The sequence below is a fragment of the Leptodactylus fuscus genome, chromosome 6 (genome assembly GCF_031893055.1).
Source record: "Leptodactylus fuscus isolate aLepFus1 chromosome 6, aLepFus1.hap2, whole genome shotgun sequence".
In the NCBI taxonomy this organism is placed as follows: Eukaryota; Metazoa; Chordata; class Amphibia; order Anura; family Leptodactylidae; genus Leptodactylus; species Leptodactylus fuscus.
Genome location: NC_134270.1, coordinates 183,638,962 through 183,661,709, shown reverse-complemented (window position 1 = coordinate 183,661,709; position 22,748 = coordinate 183,638,962). Strand labels below are relative to the sequence as shown.

Below are 22,748 nucleotides of genomic sequence, written 5' to 3'. Positions count from 1 at the left end.
TACCTACAGGTTATAGGACACTATATACAATCTGCTCTATAACCTGTAGGTAGGACACTATATACAATCTGCTCCTCTATAACCTGTAGATAGGACACTATATACAATCTGCTGCTCTATAACCTGTAGATAGGACACTATATACAATCTGCTCTATAACCTGTAGATAGGACACTATATACAATCTGCTCTATCTACAGGTTATAGAGCAGATTGTATATAGTGTCCTATCTACAGGTTATAGAGCAGCAGATTGTATATAGTGTCCTATCTACAGGTTATAGAGGAGCAGATTGTATATAGTGTCCTATCTACAGGTTATAGAGCAGATTGTATATAGTGTCCTATCTACAGGTTATAGAGGGGCAGATTGTATATAGTGTCCTATCCAGCTGATGGCGCCATGTTTCAGCCTTGCCCTGTTATGATCCCTTATATTACTCCTATTATTCATCATACATGGGGCGCCGGTTGTCCCTGAACATCTCCGCAGGTTATAGGATGAGGTCACATCTCCAATGTGCAGGTAATCTATCAGATAATGCCGACAGGGACAGATCCATCATATGATTCTTTTTATTTGTGTGAGCTCCACTTACAAGTAATACGGGATAAATACAATTGTTATGTATCAAATACTGACTAAAGTGTAAATAAAACATTCTCGCCTTGTTCCAAAACCAGCAGCTGTGTATTAATAATCCTGGAGAGTCTCTACAAGGGGTTAATTACTGCCACGTTCCCTCCATGTCATACATATGTGATGGGAGGGAAATCATCGTACAGATCCTTTCACTTTCAGTTTAGATTATACAAAAAGTGACACTGCTGCAGGAAGGTCAGAGCGAGCCGAGCACAGAGCGGAGAGACAGCGCTACATAACAGGAGGAAGATCTGCAAGGTAAAGAGGGATTCTATTTGCATTTTGTTGCACCATTATGATGGGAGGAGCATAATTTTGTGCAATAAACATGAATCAATTAACCCATCGTGTATCAGCTGGTCAGGTGGGTGGAGGTTTCTTTGGTGCACTCTGGGTCCTCTGTGACCATTGGATATACTAAGATGTGAAGGCCAAAGGAGATCCCAGGTGTTACCAGATGTGGGGTGTCTAATAGAGTGACTGTTGCGCATGTTATGGGTAATTGAAAAGCTGACGTCTCTGCTGCTCTTGCTGGACAGTCTCTTCTCTGTTATGATCCTTCATTAGTTTCTTCCGATCAGTGTTTTTGCTAATAGTCCAGTTTTGGCAGGAACGCATTATGTATTTCTGTCTGTGGCAGGTGATGTGTACAATACATAGAAGTCTCCCTGTAGATTCCTGCTCCGCACGTCCTGTCATTCTCTTCTTCAGACATTGAAGTCAATAGCCTCTCCTTGTCCTCACTGTGAGCTGTGATCGGCTGCAGACTCCTCTCTGAACAGATTATAGGCAGGAAATACAGTCATGTAGAGGGGAGTCAGCCTGTGAAGAGAGTCCTGCCCCTCCCCATTCACTTCCTGTAAAGAGAAACCTGCCCCTCCCTATTCACTTCCTGTAGTATAGAAAGTCCTGCCCCTCCCCATTCACTTCCTGTAGAGAGTCCTGCCCCTCCCCGTTCACTTCCTGTGAAGAGTCCTGCCCCTCCCCATTCACTTCCTGTAAAGAGAAACCTGCCCCTCCCTATTCACTTCCTGTAGTATAGAAAGTCCTGCCTCTCCCCCTTCACTTCCTGTAGAGAGTCCTGCCCCTCCCCATTCACTTCCTGTGAAGAGTCCTGCCCCCCCCATTCACTTCCTGTAGAGTCCTGCCCCTCCCCTTCACTTCCTGTAGAGAGTCCTGCCCCTCCCCGTACACTTCCTGTGGAGAGTCCTGCCCCTCCCCATTCACTTCCTGTAAAGAGAAACCTGCCCCTCCCCGTTCACTTCCTGTAGTATAGAAAGTCCTGCCTCTCCCCCTTCACTTCCTGTAGAGAGTCCTGCCCCTCCCCATTCACTTCCTGTGAAGAGTCCTGCCCCTCCCCTTCACTTCCTGTAGAGTCCTGCCCCTCCCCGTTCACTTCCTGTGAAGAGAGTCCTGCCCCTCCCCATTCACTTCCTGTAAAGAGAAACCTGCCCCTCCCTATTCACTTCCTGTAGTATAGAAAGTCCTGCCCCTCCCCATTCACTTCCTGTGAAGAGTCCTGCCCCTCCCCGTTCACTTCCTGTAGAGTCCTGCCCCTCCCCATTCACTTCCTGTAAAGAGAAACCTGCCCCTCCCTATTCACTTCCTGTAGTATAGAAAGTCCTGCCCCTCCCCATTCACTTCCTGTAGAGAGTCCTGCCACTCCCCATTCACTTCCTGTGAAGAGTCCTGCCCCTCCCCGTTCACTTCCTGTAGAGAGTCCTGCCCCTCCCCATTCACTTCCTGTGAAGAGTCCTGCCCCTCCCCGTTCACTTCCTGTGAAGAGAGTCCTGCCCCTCCCCATTCACTTCCTGTAAAGAGAAACCTGCCCCTCCCTATTCACTTCCTGTAGTATAGAAAGTCCTGCCCCTCCCCATTCACTTCCTGTAGAGAGTCCTGCCCCTCCCCATTCACTTCCTGTGAAGAGTCCTGCCCCTCCCCGTTCACTTCCTGTAGAGAGTCCTGCCCCTCCCCCTTCACTTCCTGTAAAGAGTACTGCCCCTCCCCCTTCACTTCCTGTAAAGAGAGTCCTGCCCCTCCCTATTCACTTCCTGTAGAGTCCTGCCCCTCCCTGTTCACTTCCTGTAGAGAGTCCTGCCCCTCCCCGTTCACTTCCTGTAGAGAGTTCTGCCCCTCCCCCTTCACTTCCTGTGACCTTCACCTACCCTTCTATTTCCTGTTTTCTTTTTAGGTCTTCTTTTTTTTTATAAATAGAGATTTTCCCTAATAACTGTGAATAAGCAGCAAATTCTCGTAGAGGGAGACTGTCAGGAGGAGCGGCCATGTTGGAGGTTTTTATCTCGTATGTTCTTCCATTACAGTCTCCCCAGTAATGGAGCGTCCGGTGTGTTTAATAGAGAACCATGAAGATGGGACAATCCAAGTGAATCAGGCGGCTCTGAAGATCTTATCTGGATTTACTAAGAAGGTGGTTGTTGTGGCCATAGTCGGGAAATATCGGACTGGGAAGTCTTATCTAATGAACAAACTGGCCGGACAGAAGAATGGTGAGAAGTAACATCAGATAAGACTGGAGAGAGACACAAGTCCATCAGGTCCAACCTATAACCCTACCAGAAGGCAGAAACCTCATGAGGTGGCGCCAAATGGCCCAAAAGGAGAAAAAATTCCTTCCTATTTCTGACGATTGGCCAATCCTATCCCAAAAATTCTAGTTCCCATTCCCTTTGACATTTGTACTTCTGAGAACCTGTCTATTGGAGCGCTCCGATGGCTATTGAGAGGATTTATCTGTATCTTCTATCTGTCTGTCCATACAGGGTTCTCGTTGGGATCGACAGTCCAGTCTATGACTAAAGGTATCTGGATGTGGTGCGTTCCCCACCCTGTGACACCTGATCACACCCTCGTACTGCTGGATACAGAAGGACTGGGCGATGTGGAGAAGGTCAGTGCAAACCTCCCGGAGCCGTCACTGCCTTATACAGAATATACTTGTATAGAACCTCACATCTGTTGTATTGTGGGCAGGGATTTCTGAGCTTCTGGCCAAGTGAAGCTCCTGACATTGCCCAGATTCCTGTAGACCTGAGTAGTAATGTCTATGCTGGTTACTATGGAGCGGACTCACTTCTAGGGCTGGGATTTGTATGGGCCGTTTTATTTCCTAAACTGACCTCCGATCTTAAGACAACAAAAGGAGGGTCAAAACTTGAGGCCGGTTCTTGCCATGTGCCTGTCACTCCCACCTAGTCCCTTTGTTTTCCTGTATAGTAATAGCGCCCTCTTAATATAATAATGTACAGCACCATGGGATTAATATAATAATGTACACAGCACCATGGGATTAATATAATAATGTACAGAGCACCATGGGATTAATATAATAATGTACAGAGCACCATGGGATTAATATAATAATGTACAGCGCTCCATGGGATTAATATAATAATGTACAGAGCACCATGGGATTAATATAATAATGTACAGAGCACCATGGGATTAATATAATAATGTACAGAGCACCATGGGATTAATATAATAATATACAGAGCACCATGGGATTAATATAATAATGTACAGAGCACCATGGGATTAATATATTAATGTACAGAGCACCATGGGATTAATATAATAATGTACAGAGCACCATGGAATTAATATAACAATGTACAGAGCACCATGGGATTAATATAATAATGTAGAGCACCATGGGATTAATATAATAATGTACAGAGCACCATGGGATTAATGTAATAATGTAGAGCACCATGGGATTAATATAATAATGTACAGAGCACCATGGGATTAATATTATAATGTACAGAGCACCATGGGATTAATATAATAATGTACAGAGCACCATGGGATTAATGTAATAATGTAGAGCACCATGGGATTAATATAATAATGTACAGAGCACCATGGGATTAATATTATAATGTACAGAGCACCATGGGATTAATATAATAATGTACAGAGCACCATGGGATTAATATAATAATGTACAGAGCACCATGGGATTAATATTATAATGTACAGCTTCTATTTTGTTGTAGATTATGATCAATTCATAAATTCCTTTATTGTATTTCAGGGGAACAGTCAGAATGACTCCTGGATCTTCGCCCTGGCGGTTCTCCTCAGCAGCACCCTGGTATATAATAGTATGGGGACCATTGACCAGCAGGCCATGGAGCAGCTCCAGTATCCTTTATACCTCCTCTGTGGGGCTGATATTATATTACATGTATATAGTCACTGACACCCTCTATATGTGATGGTGGCTGTAAGAAGACCTGACTGTGGCCTCATCTTCACTGCAGAGCCGGTACAGAAGGGCCATTGTGGCCCCAGAAGAAGTAGATTCCCATATAGCCAGCCCTATAGAGGGCGACACATTTCTTATAGTCTATATAAGCCTTGGAGATGACTTGCACTCACATGTTATTACAGGAGTGAGTGTGAGTATGAGCTCAGCCCGGCTCCGGCCCCTTCTTAGAAACAGTCTAAAGAGACCTGATCACTTTAACACAACGAGCAGTCTGATATGGGGGATCGAGTAGACTATAGGGCCATGTATAGGGCCGACTACGCTGAGATCTCCTGGATGTTTTATCCGCAGTTACTGACACAAGTGTTCTCAATATTTCTTATATAGACAAGATTATTTCTACAAACATCCTCTTTGTTACACTGACTTATACTCTGGAGATCTCTGCTGTATTTTCCTCACGATACAGGTCACACAACTTAGATTACACGTCTATAGAGGGAGGAATGAGTAGAGAGAGACTAGAGGTTGTGTATGACAAGCAACGTGCTTTATTTATATCCGTGCAGGTCAGTACTTCTCTATATATGTCCTGCATAGAAATCCCAGGGCGGACGGGGCACAAGTGTGAACCCTCCTTCTAGATATTTTACTCCTTAATTCCTCCGAGTTATGTCACAGAACTTACCGAGAAAATAAAAGTGAAATCTTCCGAGCAGGACGGAGATTTTAGCGACGATTCCTCCGAGTTTAAGAGATTTTTCCCGTCCTTCATCTGGTGCGTCCGAGATTTCACTCTTCAGCTGCAACTGAACGGGAAGGAAATCACCCAAGACGAATATCTAAGAAACGCCCTGAAGCTGAGGCCAGGTATGCATGTGACTCTGAGGTACTGACCCTGACCCAGAAATAATGAAAATCTCAGGGGGCAGATGGGTGGGTGTAAAACAAAAATAAACTCCTACTCCTCAGTGCAGGGACTCCCGGGGCTGGAAGCCGTGAGGGTCACATGACCATGGAGACTAATCCGTAGCCTCAGCGGTCACCGGAGAGGGGCCGGGACATCACTCACATACGTCACCGGTTCCTTACCAGTGACCTCCGGGCCCATTGATGGGTTTCAGTGGACATGTGAGCCTCGCTCAGTGCCAGGATCGGTGAGTTTGACTTTTTTCTGTTTTGCGTTCACCTGGTCTCTTGGAGGTTACTAAAATTCCTGAACAACCCCTTTAATTAATTGGGTGAATCTTCAGTCCACCAGCCAGAGGATCAACCTGTAGAGTATAATATCACTCTTGATAATTTTCCCCAACTTTTCTAAGGGTGTTTTCTCAAGGGTCTTAAGACCTAGGTAGGAGTCATCCCATGGTCATTGTCTTGTGTTTTACCAAAGTATGGAATCCAGCCAAAAAACCTGATGCTGAAGTTGGTGTAAACCTTAAGGGCTCATTTATGTAAGATAATTCTCCACCTCTATAATCTATTTCCAGGCCTGAGTCCACAAGTACGAAATTACAACCTCCCCCGGGAGTGTCTCCTCCATTACTTCCATTCCCACAAGTGTTTTGTGTTTGACCGGCCGGCATCTAAGACAGATCTCCAGAACCTGGACAATGTGGTGGAGTCTCAGCTGGACCCTGCCTTTGTACAACAGACAAGGAAATTCTGTAAATACGTATTTGAGAACAGTCCAGTTAAAACCCTATCAGGCGGGTACACGATGACCGGGAGAGGTGAGTCCTCACTCTGGGGGGTGACCGGGAGAGACGAGCCCTCGCTCTGGGGCGTGACCGGGAGAGGCGAGCCCTCGCTCTGGGGCGTGACCGGGAGAGGCGAGCCCTCGCTCTGGGGCGTGACCGGGAGAGGCGATCCCTCGCTCTGGGGCGTGACCGGGAGAGGCGAGCCCTCGCTCTGGGGCGTGACCGGGAGAGGCGAGCCCTCGCTCTGGGGCGTGACCGGGAGAGGCGAGCCCTCGCTCTGGGGCGTGACCGGGAGAGGCGAGCCCTCGCTCTGGGGCGTGACCGGGAGAGGCGAGCCCTCGCTCTGGGGCGTGACCGGGAGAGGCGAGCCCTCGCTCTGGGGCGTGACCGGGAGAGGCGAGCCCTCGCTCTGGGGCGTGACCGGGAGAGGCGAGCCCTCGCTCTGGGGCGTGACCGGGAGAGGCGAGCCCTCGCTCTGGGGCGTGACCGGGAGAGGCGAGCCCTCGCTCTGGGGCGTGACCGGGAGAGGCGAGCCCTCGCTCTGGGGCGTGACCGGGAGAGGCGAGCCCTCGCTCTGGGGCGTGACCGGGAGAGGCGAGCCCTCGCTCTGGGGCGTGACCGGGAGAGGCGAGCCCTCGCTCTGGGGCGTGACCGGGAGAGGCGAGCCCTCGCTCTGGGGCGTGACCGGGAGAGGCGAGCCCTCGCTCTGGGGCGTGACCGGGAGAGGCGAGCCCTCGCTCTGGGGCGTGACCGGGAGAGGCGAGCCCTCGCTCTGGGGCGTGACCGGGAGAGGCGAGCCCTCGCTCTGGGGCGTGACCGGGAGAGGCGAGCCCTCGCTCTGGGGCGTGACCGGGAGAGGCGAGCCCTCGCTCTGGGGCGTGACCGGGAGAGGCGAGCCCTCGCTCTGGGGCGTGACCGGGAGAGGCGAGCCCTCGCTCTGGGGCGTGACCGGGAGAGGCGAGCCCTCGCTCTGGGGCGTGACCGGGAGAGGCGAGCCCTCGCTCTGGGGCGTGACCGGGAGAGGCGAGCCCTCGCTCTGGGGCGTGACCGGGAGAGGCGAGCCCTCGCTCTGGGGCGTGACTGGGAGAGGCGAGTCCTCACTCTGGGGTACAACTTAGCATTTCTCTACATCATCCATCGCTCTTATTCTCACTTCTATATCATTAGGTCTTGGAGATGTCGCAGTCTCCTACGTGGAGTCCATTCGTAGCGGGTCCATTCCTTCTATGGAAAATGCTGTTGTTGCTTTGGCCAAAATTGAGAATTCTCGAGCCGTAGAAGACGCTGTATCTAAGTACGAGGAGATGATGACTCAATATGGAAGTAAATTTCCAACTGAGACACATGAAGAGTTTCTAAGCCTGGACAAGGAATGTTATGCTGAGGCACTGAAAGTCTTCATGAAGCTTTCCTTCAAGGATGAAAACCAAGAATACCAGTTCAAGCTAGGAGTAAGTAGAGTGAAGGAGACTCCGATTAGAACACACGTGTTGCAGTTCACAATATTTATTGAGCACATGTGGCAGAACCATACGGAGATCCTTACACCAGAATCGGGATCTCAATTATACAGGCGTTTGCACCAAGGTAACTGCAGGCTACACAGTCTGTCCTATACTGCTTTCAGACATCTCCCCCTAAAGTTTTAGGAGATGTCTGGTGGGCTACAGGAGCATGATCGAAACGTGAGCCACAGCATTTCCAGGGGCCATGATCACTATGCCACTATCTTTCACTGCTCCTGACCTCCCATAGCCTGGCTTGATGTGTATCTCCTGTAAACTCTCACAGTAGTGAATAAGACTGCCAGGTTGTAGATAAGAGGCTGTGAGTGCCCAGAATGAGACCATAAAGCTACAAAAAAAAACAACAAACATATAGCTGAAAAGGATATACAGAAAACTTCACAAAAAATGGCCACACTAACCCAATACCAGATGATACAAGGCTGTACAGGATGCAAACTGGTCCCCATTGCAAAATATGACACAGATTCAAATGCTAATGAAACATCCGCTCACACTTCAAATGCACACAAATTAAATTTATATAAGGCAGTGTCACATGATATTGTGAGGCGTACAGCCCCAGAGAACAGCCTATTGGTCACACCTCACACTATTAGATCAGGCGGGCTGCCCAGCACCTCAACAATAGCAGCACCCTGCAAAAATAAAGGGCCTGGCTACATCCTGCAAAAAAAGATGAAATAACCATAAGGTCTGGTTGTGCCTCACATTGTCATGTGACAGCACCCTGTATAAGTCTCACTGGTGTGCATTTGAAGTGCTGGTATCTGCCCCCCATAGACTATGGGTGTGAGAGTGGATGTATCATTAGCATATTGCACCTGTATTTTTTTTCTATAATATCTTGCATTGTGGACCTGCTAGGATCCCGCATAGCCCTGTATCTTCTGAGATTGGGTAATTGATTTATTTCAGGCTACAATGAAGTAGCTGGCAGGAGAATCCTATTCCCTCCACATAGAGTTCCCCAGCCATATTCCTGTACGCAGATGGTTATGAAACATGAATTATGACATGTGTGCCTTTTGCAGGTATCCAGGCATAACCATCCTGCAGTTGGGGTGTTTAGTGTGACCCTACACAAAGGCACTTGGGTTCATTGCCCTGTAAACAAGGTTAATTCTCTACAACTGATTTAATATCCCGGACCTAGTAGTGATCTGTATCCTGTAACATAACGCGGTATATACTTATACTAGGTGACTAGCATGAGCCTACAGACGGGAAATACACCAAAATATTCTCTGGGAAATACTTCTCTCTTGTAGGAACAGTTACAGCATAAAAAGGCCGCGTATCAGCAGAAAAACGAAGAGACCTCAGAGAGAAGGTGCAGAGTCTTACTGCAGGAGCTGAGTGCGGGGCTGGAGAACCGAATAAAGGAAGGAAAGTTCTCTGTGCCCGGGGGGTATAAGATGTTCCTTGCAGAGAAGAAATCACTGGAGGCCGATTATCTGAAGGCCAAAGGGAAAGGGGTGAAGGTAAGGAGAAGTGATCCTGTGATAGGGGGCACAATCACATGAATAAGAAGAACACATCACAAATCCCTACACCTCCCTCCTAGCGACCACCACTGAAACTTACCTGTTGTTTCATTTGTCTTAGGATGAGCTCATGTGTGTACATGAGAAGTAACACTACATCTGACCATTCTATGACCTAGGGTCAGCAATATTAGCAGTTATCCCTTCTGCAGGTTCTCGCTGAGCTGGGGGATGGAGGCTAGTAGCTGCTATACACTGCTCACAGTAGGAAGAGGAGAATCTGCTCTGCCCCAGGCTTGTGCAGGACATATGTAGAGAAGTACTGATGGTACTAGGAGTAAAATACTTTGGTTGTGATAGAAAGCTTCCATTCAGCATCAGAATAAGCCTGTGTATCTGCTGCATCTCCACCCCCTTCATCCTCTATCTGTAGATATTTATAAGCATATGTAATGTGAGACATGTGAACTGCAGTCTGTGTCTAAATGGATATAGCAGGGTTTTCAGAGTTAGAGTCAGTTTAGCAGAGGGAGCTGGAGTAAGTAAACTCTACTCACCAGAGTGTATTCAAGAAGTGCATGGATCAGAAAGGCCAGGGGCGCGGCTGAATAGTAATGAGATGAATGGTTCCTCCACCTGGCCGGGGTCAGATAAGACACAACAAGCACCAAACCTTTGTTTATTTATTCCATCCTTAATAGTGGCTTCTGGAACATTCTGTAGACCAGTCCTTCTGCTTTACTATATCCTATAACACCTGTATGAATATCTGATCTCTCCACAGTCTCTGGAAGTCTTGCAAGAGTTTCTCAAAGAAAAGGAAAATGTGGAGTCCACCATCCTGATAGCGGATAAAAGTCTGGAAGAAAAGGAAAAGAAATTGGCCGGTAAGATCTTAGTGCGGCTGCAGAAAATGGAGGAGACGTCTCCAAGCCATGGAAGCAAAGACAAACTATGTAATGCTCTGGTGGAACTTGTTGACCCAATGATACAATGTATCACTGAGCCAACCACTAACCCACCAACCTGACCTATAAACCACTGAACCAACCACTAACCCAGCAGACTAACCTCTGAACCAACCACTAACCCTGCAACAAAACTGACCTATAAACCACTGAACCAACCACTAATCTACCGAGTCAACCACTAACCCACCAAATAACCTCTAAACCACTGAGACAACCACTAATCCACCAGATTAAACACTGAACCAATCACAAACTCACCAAACTAATCTCTGAACCATCCAATACACCACTGAACCAACCACTAACCTACCAGACTAACCTCTAAACCACAGAACCAACCACTGAATCAGCCACTAACCCACCAACCTGACCTATAAACCACTGAACCAACCACTAACCCATGAGATTAACCTATAAACAACAGAACCAACCGCTAACCCACCGGAGTAACCAACCAGACTAACCTCTGAACCAACCACTAACCCTGCACAAACTGACCTCTGAACCAACCAATAATCTACTGAGTCAACCACTAATCCACCAAATAACCACTGAACCAGCCACTAACCCACCAGACTAACCTCTAAACCACAGAACCAACCACTAACCCACCAATCTGACCTCTGAACCAACCACTAAACCACCAGATTAACCTCTAAACCACTGAACCAACCATTGAACTATCAATTGAATCAACCCTTAAGCCACTGAATCACTGGAGTTCTAACAATCAATGCTTTGTACAATACACACTGCATAAAGTGCCCTATACAAGGGATCGGTCACATCAACAATTCCCATTGTTCTGCCCCATAACACAGCAGTCCAATGGAAAGAAACCAAATAGATGTGACCCTGTCCCAAATTATCCCCGCAGGCCACGTACAATGCAGATAGACATGGAGCAGCCACACTCTATGCAGAGAACAATGGAGGGAGTCTGCACATCTCCGTCAGTTTTCTGGTGTCTTCTGTGCCACCTCCTCCCTTCTTATTGGTTAAGGCTGGGTCCTCTCTATGATACTTAATAAGACTCCGATGTAACAATCGCTATAATGTCCATTCACTTCTCCAGAGCAGCGATCACAGGCCGAAGCGGCCGCACGAGACAAGGAGATCCTGGAAAAGGCCAATGTGGAACTTCAGAAGAACCTGGAGAATGAGCAGGAAAGTTATAAGATGCATGTGGAGATGCTGCAGAAGAAGATGAGCGAGGAAAGCGAGAAAATGAAGAAGGAAAATGAATGGCTGATACAAGAGAAGCTGCAGGTAATGGAGGCCATGGCACTGAGCATACACTGTAATGTCTGTCTGTATACACACACAACCATCAGACCATAGTGTACGAGGACGGGATCAGCCCTGAACTGAAGGGTTAGCAATAGAGATGAGCGAACAGTGTTCTATCGAACTCATGTTCGATCGGATATTAGGCTGTTCGGCATGTTCGAATCGAATCGAACACCGCGTGGTAAAGTGCGCCATTACTCGATTCCCCTCCCACCTTCCCTGGCGCCTTTTTTGCTCCAATAACAGCGCAGGGTAGGTGGGACAGGAACTACGACACCGGTGACGTTGAAAAAAGTAGGCAAAACCCATTGGCTGCCGAAAACATGTGACCTCTAATTTAAAAGAACAGCGCCGCCCAGGTTCGCGTCATTCTGAGCTTGCAATTCACCGAGGACGGAGGTTTCCGTCCAGCTAGCTAGGGCTTAGATTCTGGGTAGGCAGGGACAGGCTAGGATAGGAAGGAGAAGACAACCAACAGCTCTTGTAAGAGCTAAATTCCAGGGAGAAGCTTGTCAGTGTAACGTGGCACTGACGGGCTCAATCGCCGCAACCCAGCTTTCCCAGGATCCTGAATGGAATACACTGTCAGTGTATTCCCGTATACCCGATATATACCCCGATACCCGTTCCAACGGTGTGCCCCCCCACCTTCACCCCAGAAATACCCTGCAAGTCCCCTAGCAATAGGATTGGGGCTATATACACCCACTATTTTTGCTACTGCCATATAGTGCCATTGTCTGACTGGGAATTCAAAGAATATATTGGGCTTACATATAACTTCAATTCCAGGGAGAAGCTTGTCAGTGTAACGTGGCACTGACGGGCTCAATCGCCGCAACCCAGCTTTCCCAGGATCCTGAATGGAACACACTGTCAGTGTATTCCCGTATACCCCATATATACACCCCAAATCCCCGTTCCAACGGTGTGCCCCCCCACCTTCACCTCAGAAATACCCTGCAAGTCCCCTAGCAATAGAATTGGGGCTATATACACCCACAATTTTTGCTACTGGTATATAGTGCCATTGTCTGACTGGGAATTCAAAGAATATATGGGGGTTACGTGCACCCACAATTTTTAATACTGGTATACAGTGCCATTGTCTGACTGGGAATTCAAAGAATATATGGGGGTTATGTGCACCCACAATTTTTAATACTGGTATACAGTGCCATTGTCTCACTGGGAATTCAAAGAATATATTGGGGTTATGTGCACCCACAATTTTTGCTACTGCTATACAGTGCCATTGTCTCACTGGGAATTCAAAGAATATATGGGGGTTATGTGCACCCACAATTTTTAATACTGGTATACAGTTCCATTGTCTCACTGGGAATTCAAAGAATATATGGGGGTTATGTGCACCCACAATTTTTAATACTGGTATACAGTTCCATTGTCTCACTGGGAATTCAAAGAATATATGGGGGTTACGTGCACCCACAATTTTTAATACTGCTATACAGTGCCATTGTCTGACTGGGAATTCAAAGAATATATGGGGGTTATGTGCACCCACAATTTTTAATACTGGTATACAGTGCCATTGTCTCACTGGGAATTCCACAAATAATTTGGGGATTCATTCACCCTACATCTCAGGCTCTTGCCATATTCACCCAGGTTGTCAGTGCTGCACCAGCTCGTTCCCAGACAGCTCGGCCCGAAAAACGCGTTACCTATATAGAGGATTTGGACAATGAAGACAACATGTTCTAAATCTAATGTCTGCACCTTCTCCAGAATTAAAATAAAGGCAGCGTTTAACTTTCAAATAGCACTGCACAAAGGAAGAGCTTATCAGCTTGTCTCATGACATGCTACTGAAAAGTTTCATTTGTGTATCTTAATGTAAATATAGTTGTATAAGCTTTTTGGGTTTTAGGCACTGCCAAGTTATTTATTACCACCCGCTCCCTTATAATGATGATGACGCCAAAGTCACTGTGGGTGTTCAGAGCTCACAGCTTTGGGTGACATTTGTCTTGCTCTCTGTCGGTACCAGCTGTCTTTTTGGATACCGTAAAGTTATGTTGACTTTATTAACAGCTATAGAAGCTTTAGCCAGGTTGTGACGGTGTGTAACCCTAACAACACTAAGTGGGATACACATTAATAGTCAGTCTATGTACGCTAAACGTATCACTGAAGTCATTTTTTTTCCCTCTCCCCTAATATAAGAAAGGAACAGACATTAGACCTAGACCGGGGTTCGAGGCTTGAAAAAATCCAGTATTATTTGTTCTTCATGATGTGAAATATGTGTTGAAAAGCAACCCAAGATGAAGTCAGCCATGTGTGCCAGTGTGTTACTTGGCATGCCTTTGCTGGCCCCAACTGTAAGGGTCACTCTCCATTTCCTCCATTTTCCACTCCCCTTCACACCATTTGTGGTGAAGCAATGGGATGCACTGAAGTGCACCCTCTAGCCTCGTGTGGGATAGGGACATCAGATGCCACTCCAACCCCCTCGTCTTCCTCCGCCAGCCAACGGTGCGAAGATGAGAGGAGTGTGCTCTGAATGTTTTCTGCCTAGCAGAGGCTAGTTCTCACTTACGAAAATGGCCCCACTTTGACCTGTATATCAGGCACAATGGTGTAGGTTTCAAAGAAACATGGCACCAACAAGTTGGAAAACGTGGGCCATGCGTGGACCGTGTTTGAGTCTGGCAAGCTCCAGATCTGCTACCAGGTTCCAGCCATTATCACAGGCGCAAAAATGCCAGGCCCCAGGTGTAGCAGGGAAAAAAAAATGCCATCTCAGCCAGGATGGCATCCCTGACCTCGGAGGCACTGTGCTGTCTGTCCCCCAAGCTGATCAGTTTCAGCACGGCCTACTGACATCTCCCCATGCCAGTGTTACAGTGTTTTCCGCTAGTAGCTGGGGTGGAGGTTGCAGCTTCGTAGGGTTTCAGTCTACTCCTGCCATGAATTTTGGCCTGGGAGAGGAGATAGGCCACCCCAGTTTGCACCCGGGGAACAGACTCCACCACATTCACCCTGCCTGTCATTAAAGATAAGCACTGCAGCATCCCTGACCACAGGCGCTTGTCCATGTGTCGGTGGTCAAGTGGACCTTGCAGCAAAGCGCAGAGCTCTGGGCCCGACTGATGTTATGGGACACATGCAGGTGCAAGGCAGGGACAGCACACCAAGAGAAGTAGTAACGGCTAGGCCCAGCATAGGGAGGTGCCCCAGCTGCCATCTGCTGACGGAAGGCCTGGGTCTCCAGAAGCATAAACAAACACCAACATCTCCAGGGCCAGCAGTTTATCGATGAGGCTGTTACAGGCTTGGGCATGGGGGTGGGTTGTATTGTACTTCTGCCTGCAATGAAAAGCTTGGGAAATGTGGAGTGGCTGGGAAGAGGCGCATGATGGTGCAGGCCAAAAGGGCGCATGAGGGTGAACTCCCCAATGTGTCAGAGATAGGTGTGTAGGTGTCCTTGCATCATATACTTGCACCATATTTGGCTTTGGAAGTTAATTTTGTGCCAAAAAGTGGTTAAGACAGCGATCCCTCAGCTACTCCCGTTACACTGTCTATTGAAGTTACCACCTTTGGAAGTGGACCACCATTTCTAAGATCCCAAAGGAAGCAGGCAAGAGATGTGCAGTTCAGAAAAAAAGATGAGAAAATAAGTTTAGGCTGTAGAGCACAGAGGGATCGGAGAGGACAGAGCAGGTGTCGGCCAGGTATTCCCACAACATGCGCCTATACTTGTCCCTCCTGGTGACACTAGGCCCCTGAGTGGCAGTAATTTGTCCAGGGGGGGCCATTAACGTGTTCCAGACCTAGGAATAAGTCTTCCAACAGGGTAGAGTTTTGCATGCCTTTGCTTCTACCCACTGTTTTTGCTGCTTAGCTTCCCTCCACATCTACTCTGCTTTCACCCCTAAACATCACCCCAGTTTATGCCTTTGCTTCTACCCAGGTTTTTTGTTGATTTAGCTTCCCTCTACATCTACACTGCTTTAGCCCCTAGACATCACCCCTGTCCATGTGGGGTCGGTGGCCTCGTCATCCACCAACTCCTCTTCCAATTGCGCACTGCCCCCTTACTGCAAACCGCACATGACCACAGCTTGCCTTGATGGCAACTGTGTCTCATGATCCCCACTTAGGTCCAGACAAGTCGGTGGCGGGTCCAAAACCCCAAAATTGGAAGGAAATGGCAGATGCTGCAGTATTTCTAACACCTGTTCCTGGTGCTCGGGCCTGGTCTGTGTTGTACCCTGCACCCTGCTTAACGCATCTGCCATATCCGAAGTTGTGCTGAGCGCATGCTAATGTTTCGTGTCCAGTGCAATGGATGGGATGGGATTTCACATAAGTCTGCCACCCATGGCCACTCATGGTTGAGCAACTGAGGGAGTTGACTTTGACGAACCCGAGGGTTTTGGAGTTGGAACTACATCAAAGGTCTGTGCTGCTCACACACTCTGCTCAACACATGATATGTTTAGTGCCAGCAGTGTGGAGACGTCGCACAACAGCCGTTGTTCCAGCAGGTACAGGCGTTGTAGGAGTGCATAGAGGCTAGCAGCGGCAACTATACACTTTAAAAACTATCCGCACAAGCGCCACACTTTCACCAGTAGCTCAGGAACATTGGGGTACCTTTTTCAAAAGATTAGCAGCAATGAGTTAAAAACGTGGCCCAGGCATGGAATATGTTGCAGGCTGCCAAGCTACAGAGCCGATCCCAGGTTACGGCCATTATCACACATGACAACATGCCTGGGCCCAGGTGCAGTGGCAAAAACCACATTGCCGTCTCATCGAGGATGGCATGACTCACTTTGTAGGCAGTGTGCTGTCTGGCCCCCAAGCTGATGAGCTTCAGCACGGCCCGCTGACGTCTCCCCACACCAGTGTTGCAGCGTTTCCAGCTCGTAGCTGGGGTAGATTTAACGGAGGAGGAGGGTGGTGTTTCAGCCCTCCTCCCAGGAATGTTGTGTGGGGAGACAAGTCAGGCCACCACATTTTGCGACCCGGTCCACGCCTCAACTACATTCAACCACTGTGCCCAAATTGAAAGGTAGCGTCCCTGTCCGCATGCACTTGTCCATTCGTAACTGGTCACATGGAACTTTAGGGCTAAGCGCTGAATTTAGGGACCGCCTCATGTTTGGGGGAAAGTGCTGGTGTGGACGGCACAGTGCGGTGGCACAGTAGACACTCTGCCCAAAAAGGGCAGAGTGTCCCCCAGCCGGGATTCCAACATCTCCTGGGCCAGATTTCTTGAGATGAGGCCGTTGAAGCCTTGGGCATGTGGGTGGGTTGCGCTGTACTTTAGCATGAAATGAAAGGCTTGGGAGATGGGGAGTTGCTGGGAAGAGGCGCATGATGGCGCGGGCAAAAGGAGAAATGGCAGGAAAAGGTGAGGATAAGGGTGAACTCCCCAAAGTGTCAGAGGCAGATGTGGAGGTGTCCTGGCTCCTGGTCTGGACTGCAGCGCCAGCCCTGTCAACAGTGGAAGAGGCAGTGGCCGCCAGGCCAAACGACGATTATCCTGCGCTTGCTCTCACCCACTGAGCCCAGGGCTTGCCTTCCAAATGATGGCACCCGCAAGAGGTGGTGAGATTCCTCTCCGCAGATCTCCAAACCATCTTGGACTTGCAAATTGCACTAAATTTGTCATGTAACTGACATGTATATGATGAGTCTATCCATTGTCTGTTCATTTTGGTGAAAGTCAGCCTGTCAGCTGACAGACAGCTGTGCTTGTCAGTGATGATGTCACCGGCTGCTTGTACCCCCAGTTTTTGCTGCTTAGCTTGCCTCCACATCCACACTGCTTTTGCCCCTACACGTCACCCCTATCCATGCCTGTGCCTCTAGCCATAAGTCTGCCACCCATGGAAACTCATGGTGCAGAAAGTGAGGGAGCTGACTCTGAGGAACCCTTGGGTTTTGTAGCTGGTACTCCATCAAAGGTCTCTGCTGCTCACACACCCTGCTGAACATACGGTATCTAGGGTTAGAGCGTGTGGTGACCTCGCACAACAGTAGGTGCTTCAGGCAGATGTAGGCCTTGCTGGAGTGTATTGCGGCTAGCTCCAGGTACTGTAGACTTGGGAAAGTGGGTGTCCAAGTGCCGCACTTTCACCCTTAGCTCAGCTAATTTGGGGTATGTTTTTAAAAATCATTGCACCACTACATTGAACATGTGGGCCAGGCATGGAACGTGTTGGAGGCTGGCAAGCTCCAGAGCCCTCCAACAAGACAAAAAAGCCTGGCCCCAGGGGCAGCGGGGATAAACAAATTGCCATCTCATCCAGGATGGCATCCCTGACCTCAGAGGCAGTGTGCTGTCCGTCTCCCAAGCTGATGAGCTTCAGCCCAGCCTGCTGACGTCTCCCCACACCAGTGTTGCAGCGTTTTCAGCTCGTAGCTGGGGTAAATCTAACAGCGGAGGAGGAGGAGGGTGGTGTTTCAGCCCTCCTCCCAGGAATGTTTTGTGGGGAAACAAGTCAGGAAAATTCTTGAAACGGGAGAGTTTTGCATCTTTGCCCTTGCTGCCTATGGACATCCCTTTGCCTCTAGCCACCATTTTCCCTGCTTTGCTTGCCTCCACATCCACACTGCTTTTGCCCCTAGACATCACCCCAGTCCATGCCTTAGCTTGTACCCCCAGTTTTTCCTGCTTAGCTTGCCTCCACATCCACACTGCTTTTGCCCCTAGACATCACCCCAGTCCATGCCTTAGCTTGTACCCCCAGTTTTTCCTGCTTAGCTTGCCTCCACATCCACACTGCTTTTGCCCCTAGACATCACCCCAGTCCATGCCTTAGCTTGTACCCCCAGTTTTTCCTGCTTAGCTTGCCTCCACATCCACACTGCTTTTGCCCCTAGACATCACCCCAGTCCATGCCTTAGCTTGTACCCCCAGTTTTTCCTGCTTAGCTTGCCTCCACATCCACACTGCTTTTGCCCCTAGACATCACCCCAGTCCATGCCTTAGCTTGTACCCCCAGTTTTTCCTGCTTAGCTTGCCTCCACATCCACACTGCTTTTGCCCCTAGACATCACCCCAGTCCATGCCTTAGCTTGTACCCCCAGTTTTTCCTGCTTAGCTTGCCTCCACATCCACACTGCTTTTGCCCCTAGACATCACCCCAGTCCATGCCTTAGCTTGTACCCCCAGTTTTTCCTGCTTAGCTTGCCTCCACATCCACACTGCTTTTGCCCCTAGACATCATCCCTATCCATGCCTCTTCCCCTAGCCATAACTCTGCCACCCCTGGAAACTCATGGTGCAGAAACTTTGGTTGCTGACTTTGAGGAACCCTTGGGTTTTGTAGATGGAACTCCATCAAAGGTCTGTGCAGCTCACACACCCTGCTCAAGATATGGTATTGTAGGGTTTCAGCGTGTGTGAATGACGGACAACAGCCTGTGTTTGGACAGATGTAGGCCTTGCTAGAGTGTTTTTAGGCTAGCAGCGACTCCTGTGCACTTGCAAAAGTGGGCGCACAAGCGCCGTATTTTCAACAGTAGCTTCGGTACATTTGGGTATGTTTTTAAAAAACTTTGCACCACTAGGTTAGACGTGGGCCAAACATGGAACGTGTTGGAGGCTGGCAAGCTCCAGAGCCGCTACCAGGTTCCAGCCATTATCACAGGCGTAAAAATGCCAGGCCCCAGGTGTAGCAGGGAAAAAAAATGCCATCTCAGCCAGGATGGCATCCCTGACCTCGGAGGCACTGTGCTGTCTGTCCCCCAAGCTGATGAGCTTCAGCACCGCCTGCTGACGTCTCCCCACACCAGTGTTTTAGCGTTTGCCGCTAGTAGCTGTGGTGGAGGTTGCAGCGTCGTAGGGTTTCAGTCTACTCCTGCCATGAATTTTGGCCTGGGAGAGGAGATAGGCCACCCCAGTTTGCACCCGGGGAACAGACTCCACCACATTCACCCTGCCTGTCATTAAAGATAAGCACTGCAGCATCCCTGACCACAGGCGCTTGTCCAAGTGTCGGTGGTCAAGTGGACCTTGCAGCAAAGCGCGGAACTAAGGGCCCACCTGATGTTGAGTGACACGTGCTGGTGCAAGGCGGGGACGCCACACCGGGAGAAGTTGAGACGGCTAGGGACGGCATAGTGAGGTGCCACAGTTGCCATCAGGTCCGGGAAGGCGGGAGTTTCAACAAGCCGGAACGCCAACCTCTCCTGGGCCAGCAGTTTAGCGATGTTGGCGTTCTAGGCTTGCGTGGGTGGGTGGTTAGCGGTGTATTTCTGCCGGCGCTCCAATGTCTGAGAGATGGTGGGTTGTTGTAAAGAAGCGCCTGATGGTGCCTTTGATGGTGCAGGAGAAGGAGATAAGACAGAAACAGGGGAGGATGAGGGAGAAGTCAACAAAGTGGCGGAGGCAGATGAAGTGATGTCCTGGCTCGTCCTCTGGAGTGCATCGCCAGCACTGTGAGCAGAGGCAGTGGCATGAACGGCGGGCGACGTTTGTCCTGCCGTTGCTGCCTGCCACTGATTCCATTGCTTGGATTCCAAATGACGGTGCATTGAAGTGGTGGACAGGTTGCTCTTCTCAGGGCCCCTACTCGATTTCGAGAGGCAAATTGTGTAGACGACACTATATCTGTCCTCGGCGCATTCCTTGAAAAAACTCTACACCTTCAAGAAACGTGCCCTCGATGGGGGAGTTTTTCTGGGCTGGGTACAAAAGGGAACATCTTCGGACATTCCGGGTCTGGCCTGGCTTCGGCAAAGCAGCTGACCTCTGCCTCTGGACATGTCTCTGCCTCTAGCTACCCTTTTTGGTGCTGCACCTGCCTCAACATCCACACTACTTTCCCAGCTTGACATCTGCCTTGTCCAGGTGGGGTCGGTGTCCTCGTCGTCCACCACCTCCTCTTCCAACTCCTGTCTCGCCTCCTCCTCCTGCACAATGCGCATGTCAACTGGCTGCCCTGACAGCAACTGCGTCTCATCGTCGTCGATGAGGGTGGGTTGCTGGTCATCCGCCACCAAATCGACCGGAGATGGAATGGAGGAGACTCTAGTGTTTGAGCATCTGGACACAGATACTCGTCTGTTAGGTCCGTGGAATCGCGAAATGGAGGGGCAGGTTGCGGTACAGTCAAAGGAAGGGAGAACAGCTCTGGGGAGCAGGGACAGTTGGGGTTATTGTTCTGAGAAGATTGGGAATTTTGGGTGGAAGGAGGACAAGACTGTTGGGTAAGAGGAGGTAGAGGCTGACTGGCTGGTGGACAATGTGCTTTAAGCGTTATCCGACAGCCATTGCAAGACCTGTTCCTGGTTCTCGGGCCTACTAATCTTTGTACCATTCAGCCTAGTTAATGTGGAACTTTTGTGCAAAGCGCAGAACTTAGGGCCCGCCTGATGTTAAGGGACACACGCTGGTACAAGGCTCAACTCACCCTAAGTGCCAAAAACACTGCTGGTGCAAGGCTCTACTCATGCCAAGGGCCTCAATCTCTGCTGGTAGCTCAGCTTAAGGTCATGTAACTTTGTTTGGAAGGGCTCATGTTAAGGGCTAGAAAAGTGAATTTTGGAAGGTCTTACCACATCACACACACACACACACACACACACACACACACTCAAAATGACAGTTAAGGGTGAGGGCTTTTGGAATTCCCATTGCCTATTCCATTTGTGGTTGTCATGGGGAACGTGATTTAAAGGGGTGGTTGTTACTGTTTGTTGAGCTTAAATTGGGGTTTGTGTCCATCCATTTGGGGAGTAAAGAAGGTTTCCAGGTATTTTCCCACTTTGATAGAGGTTTTTTTGAATGTGGAAAGTGTGTAGTTGTTAGGCTGTGATGTTGGGGTAATAGAGGGTCTTTGGTGTGTTAGATGCCCCCAGACATGCTTCCCCTGCTGTCCCAGTGTCATTCCAGGGTGTTGGCATCATTTCCTGGGGTGTCATAGTGGACTTGGTGACCCTCCAGACACGGATTTGGGTTTCCCCCTTAACGAGTATCTGTTCCCCATAGACTATAATGGGGTTCGAAACCCGTTCGAACACACGAACATTGAGCGGCTGTTCGAATCGAATTTCGAACCTCGAACATTTTAGTGTTCGCTCATCTCTAGTTAGCAAATCAATGGTGGTCAACTGGCCCAAGGGTCATGGAAAGAGACGGGGAAACCTAGAGCCCTTCTGTCGGGGGGGGCCTTAATGTGCCGGCACGCACCACTGTAACGGGGGTCACTGTAAAGCCTGAACTAAAGAGGGCAATATTATAGGGCAACTCCTCCTCTACGCTATAACAGATTTGTCGCCTCGGAGTCTCCTCCAGTCATCCATCTGATTTTGTCTTTACAGGAACAACAAGAAATGTTATCTGCAGGGTTTAAGAAGCAATGTGACATGCTGGAGGAGGAGATTAAGCATCTGCGCGAGCAGAACAAGAAGTCCCCGTCACTATTGGGAGAAATCTTAGATATATTACCCGGTGGGGCTTTCGGGAAATTTCTGAAAAAAGTCCTTCTATAGGAGCAATGTATGCAAGGCCTTCATAATGGATAGGCTGTGTGCACGGCCTGGGGGGTGGGGTATGAGACGGGGGGCGGGGTATGAGACATTGGGCGGGGAATTAGGCGGGGGTATGAGACGGGGGACAGAGTATGAGACATGGGGCGGGGAATGAGAGGGGCGGGGAATGAGAGGGGTGGGGTATGAGACATGGGGCGGGGAATGAGAGGGGTGGGGTATGAGACATGGGGTGGGGAATGAGAGGGACGAGGTATGAGACATGGGCGGGTTATGAGACAGGAATATAAAAAGCCCTCCCAGACCCTCCCAGACCCTCCCAGACCCTGCACTATAAAACAGTAGGTTTTTCCTAGAATATTCTATTAACCGTTCTGTAAATGTTGAGGACTAACCTGAAATACTCATTTATAGGTCA

General features: G+C 49.2%; 1 protein-coding gene across 1 annotated transcript; it reads left to right on the top strand.

Moving 5' to 3' along the window:
• Nucleotides 1–852: 852 nt before the first annotated feature.
• On the top strand, nt 853–22,370 carry LOC142209055 (guanylate-binding protein 3-like). The gene is made up of 11 exons (XM_075277999.1): nt 853–901; nt 2,965–3,150; nt 3,424–3,551; nt 4,701–4,810; nt 5,548–5,747; nt 6,368–6,610; nt 7,745–8,028; nt 9,375–9,587; nt 10,375–10,477; nt 11,637–11,830; nt 22,163–22,370. The coding sequence occupies exons 2-11, from the start codon at nt 2,976–2,978 to the stop codon at nt 22,331–22,333; spliced, it is 1,821 nt and encodes a 606-aa protein (XP_075134100.1). The 5' UTR covers nt 853–901; nt 2,965–2,975; the 3' UTR covers nt 22,334–22,370.
• The last annotated feature ends 378 nt before the right edge of the window (nt 22,371–22,748 follow it).

Coding starts and splice junctions, on each gene's coding strand:
- LOC142209055 (XM_075277999.1), top strand. CDS start 2,976: ATGGAGCGTCCGGTGTGTTTAATAGAGAACCATGAAGATGGGACAATC. Junction 3,151..3,423: donor ACTGGCCGGACAGAAGAATG/GTGAGAAGTAAC, acceptor CTGTCCATACAG/GGTTCTCGTTGGGATCGACA. Junction 5,748..6,367: donor CGCCCTGAAGCTGAGGCCAG/GTATGCATGTGA, acceptor ATCTATTTCCAG/GCCTGAGTCCACAAGTACGA.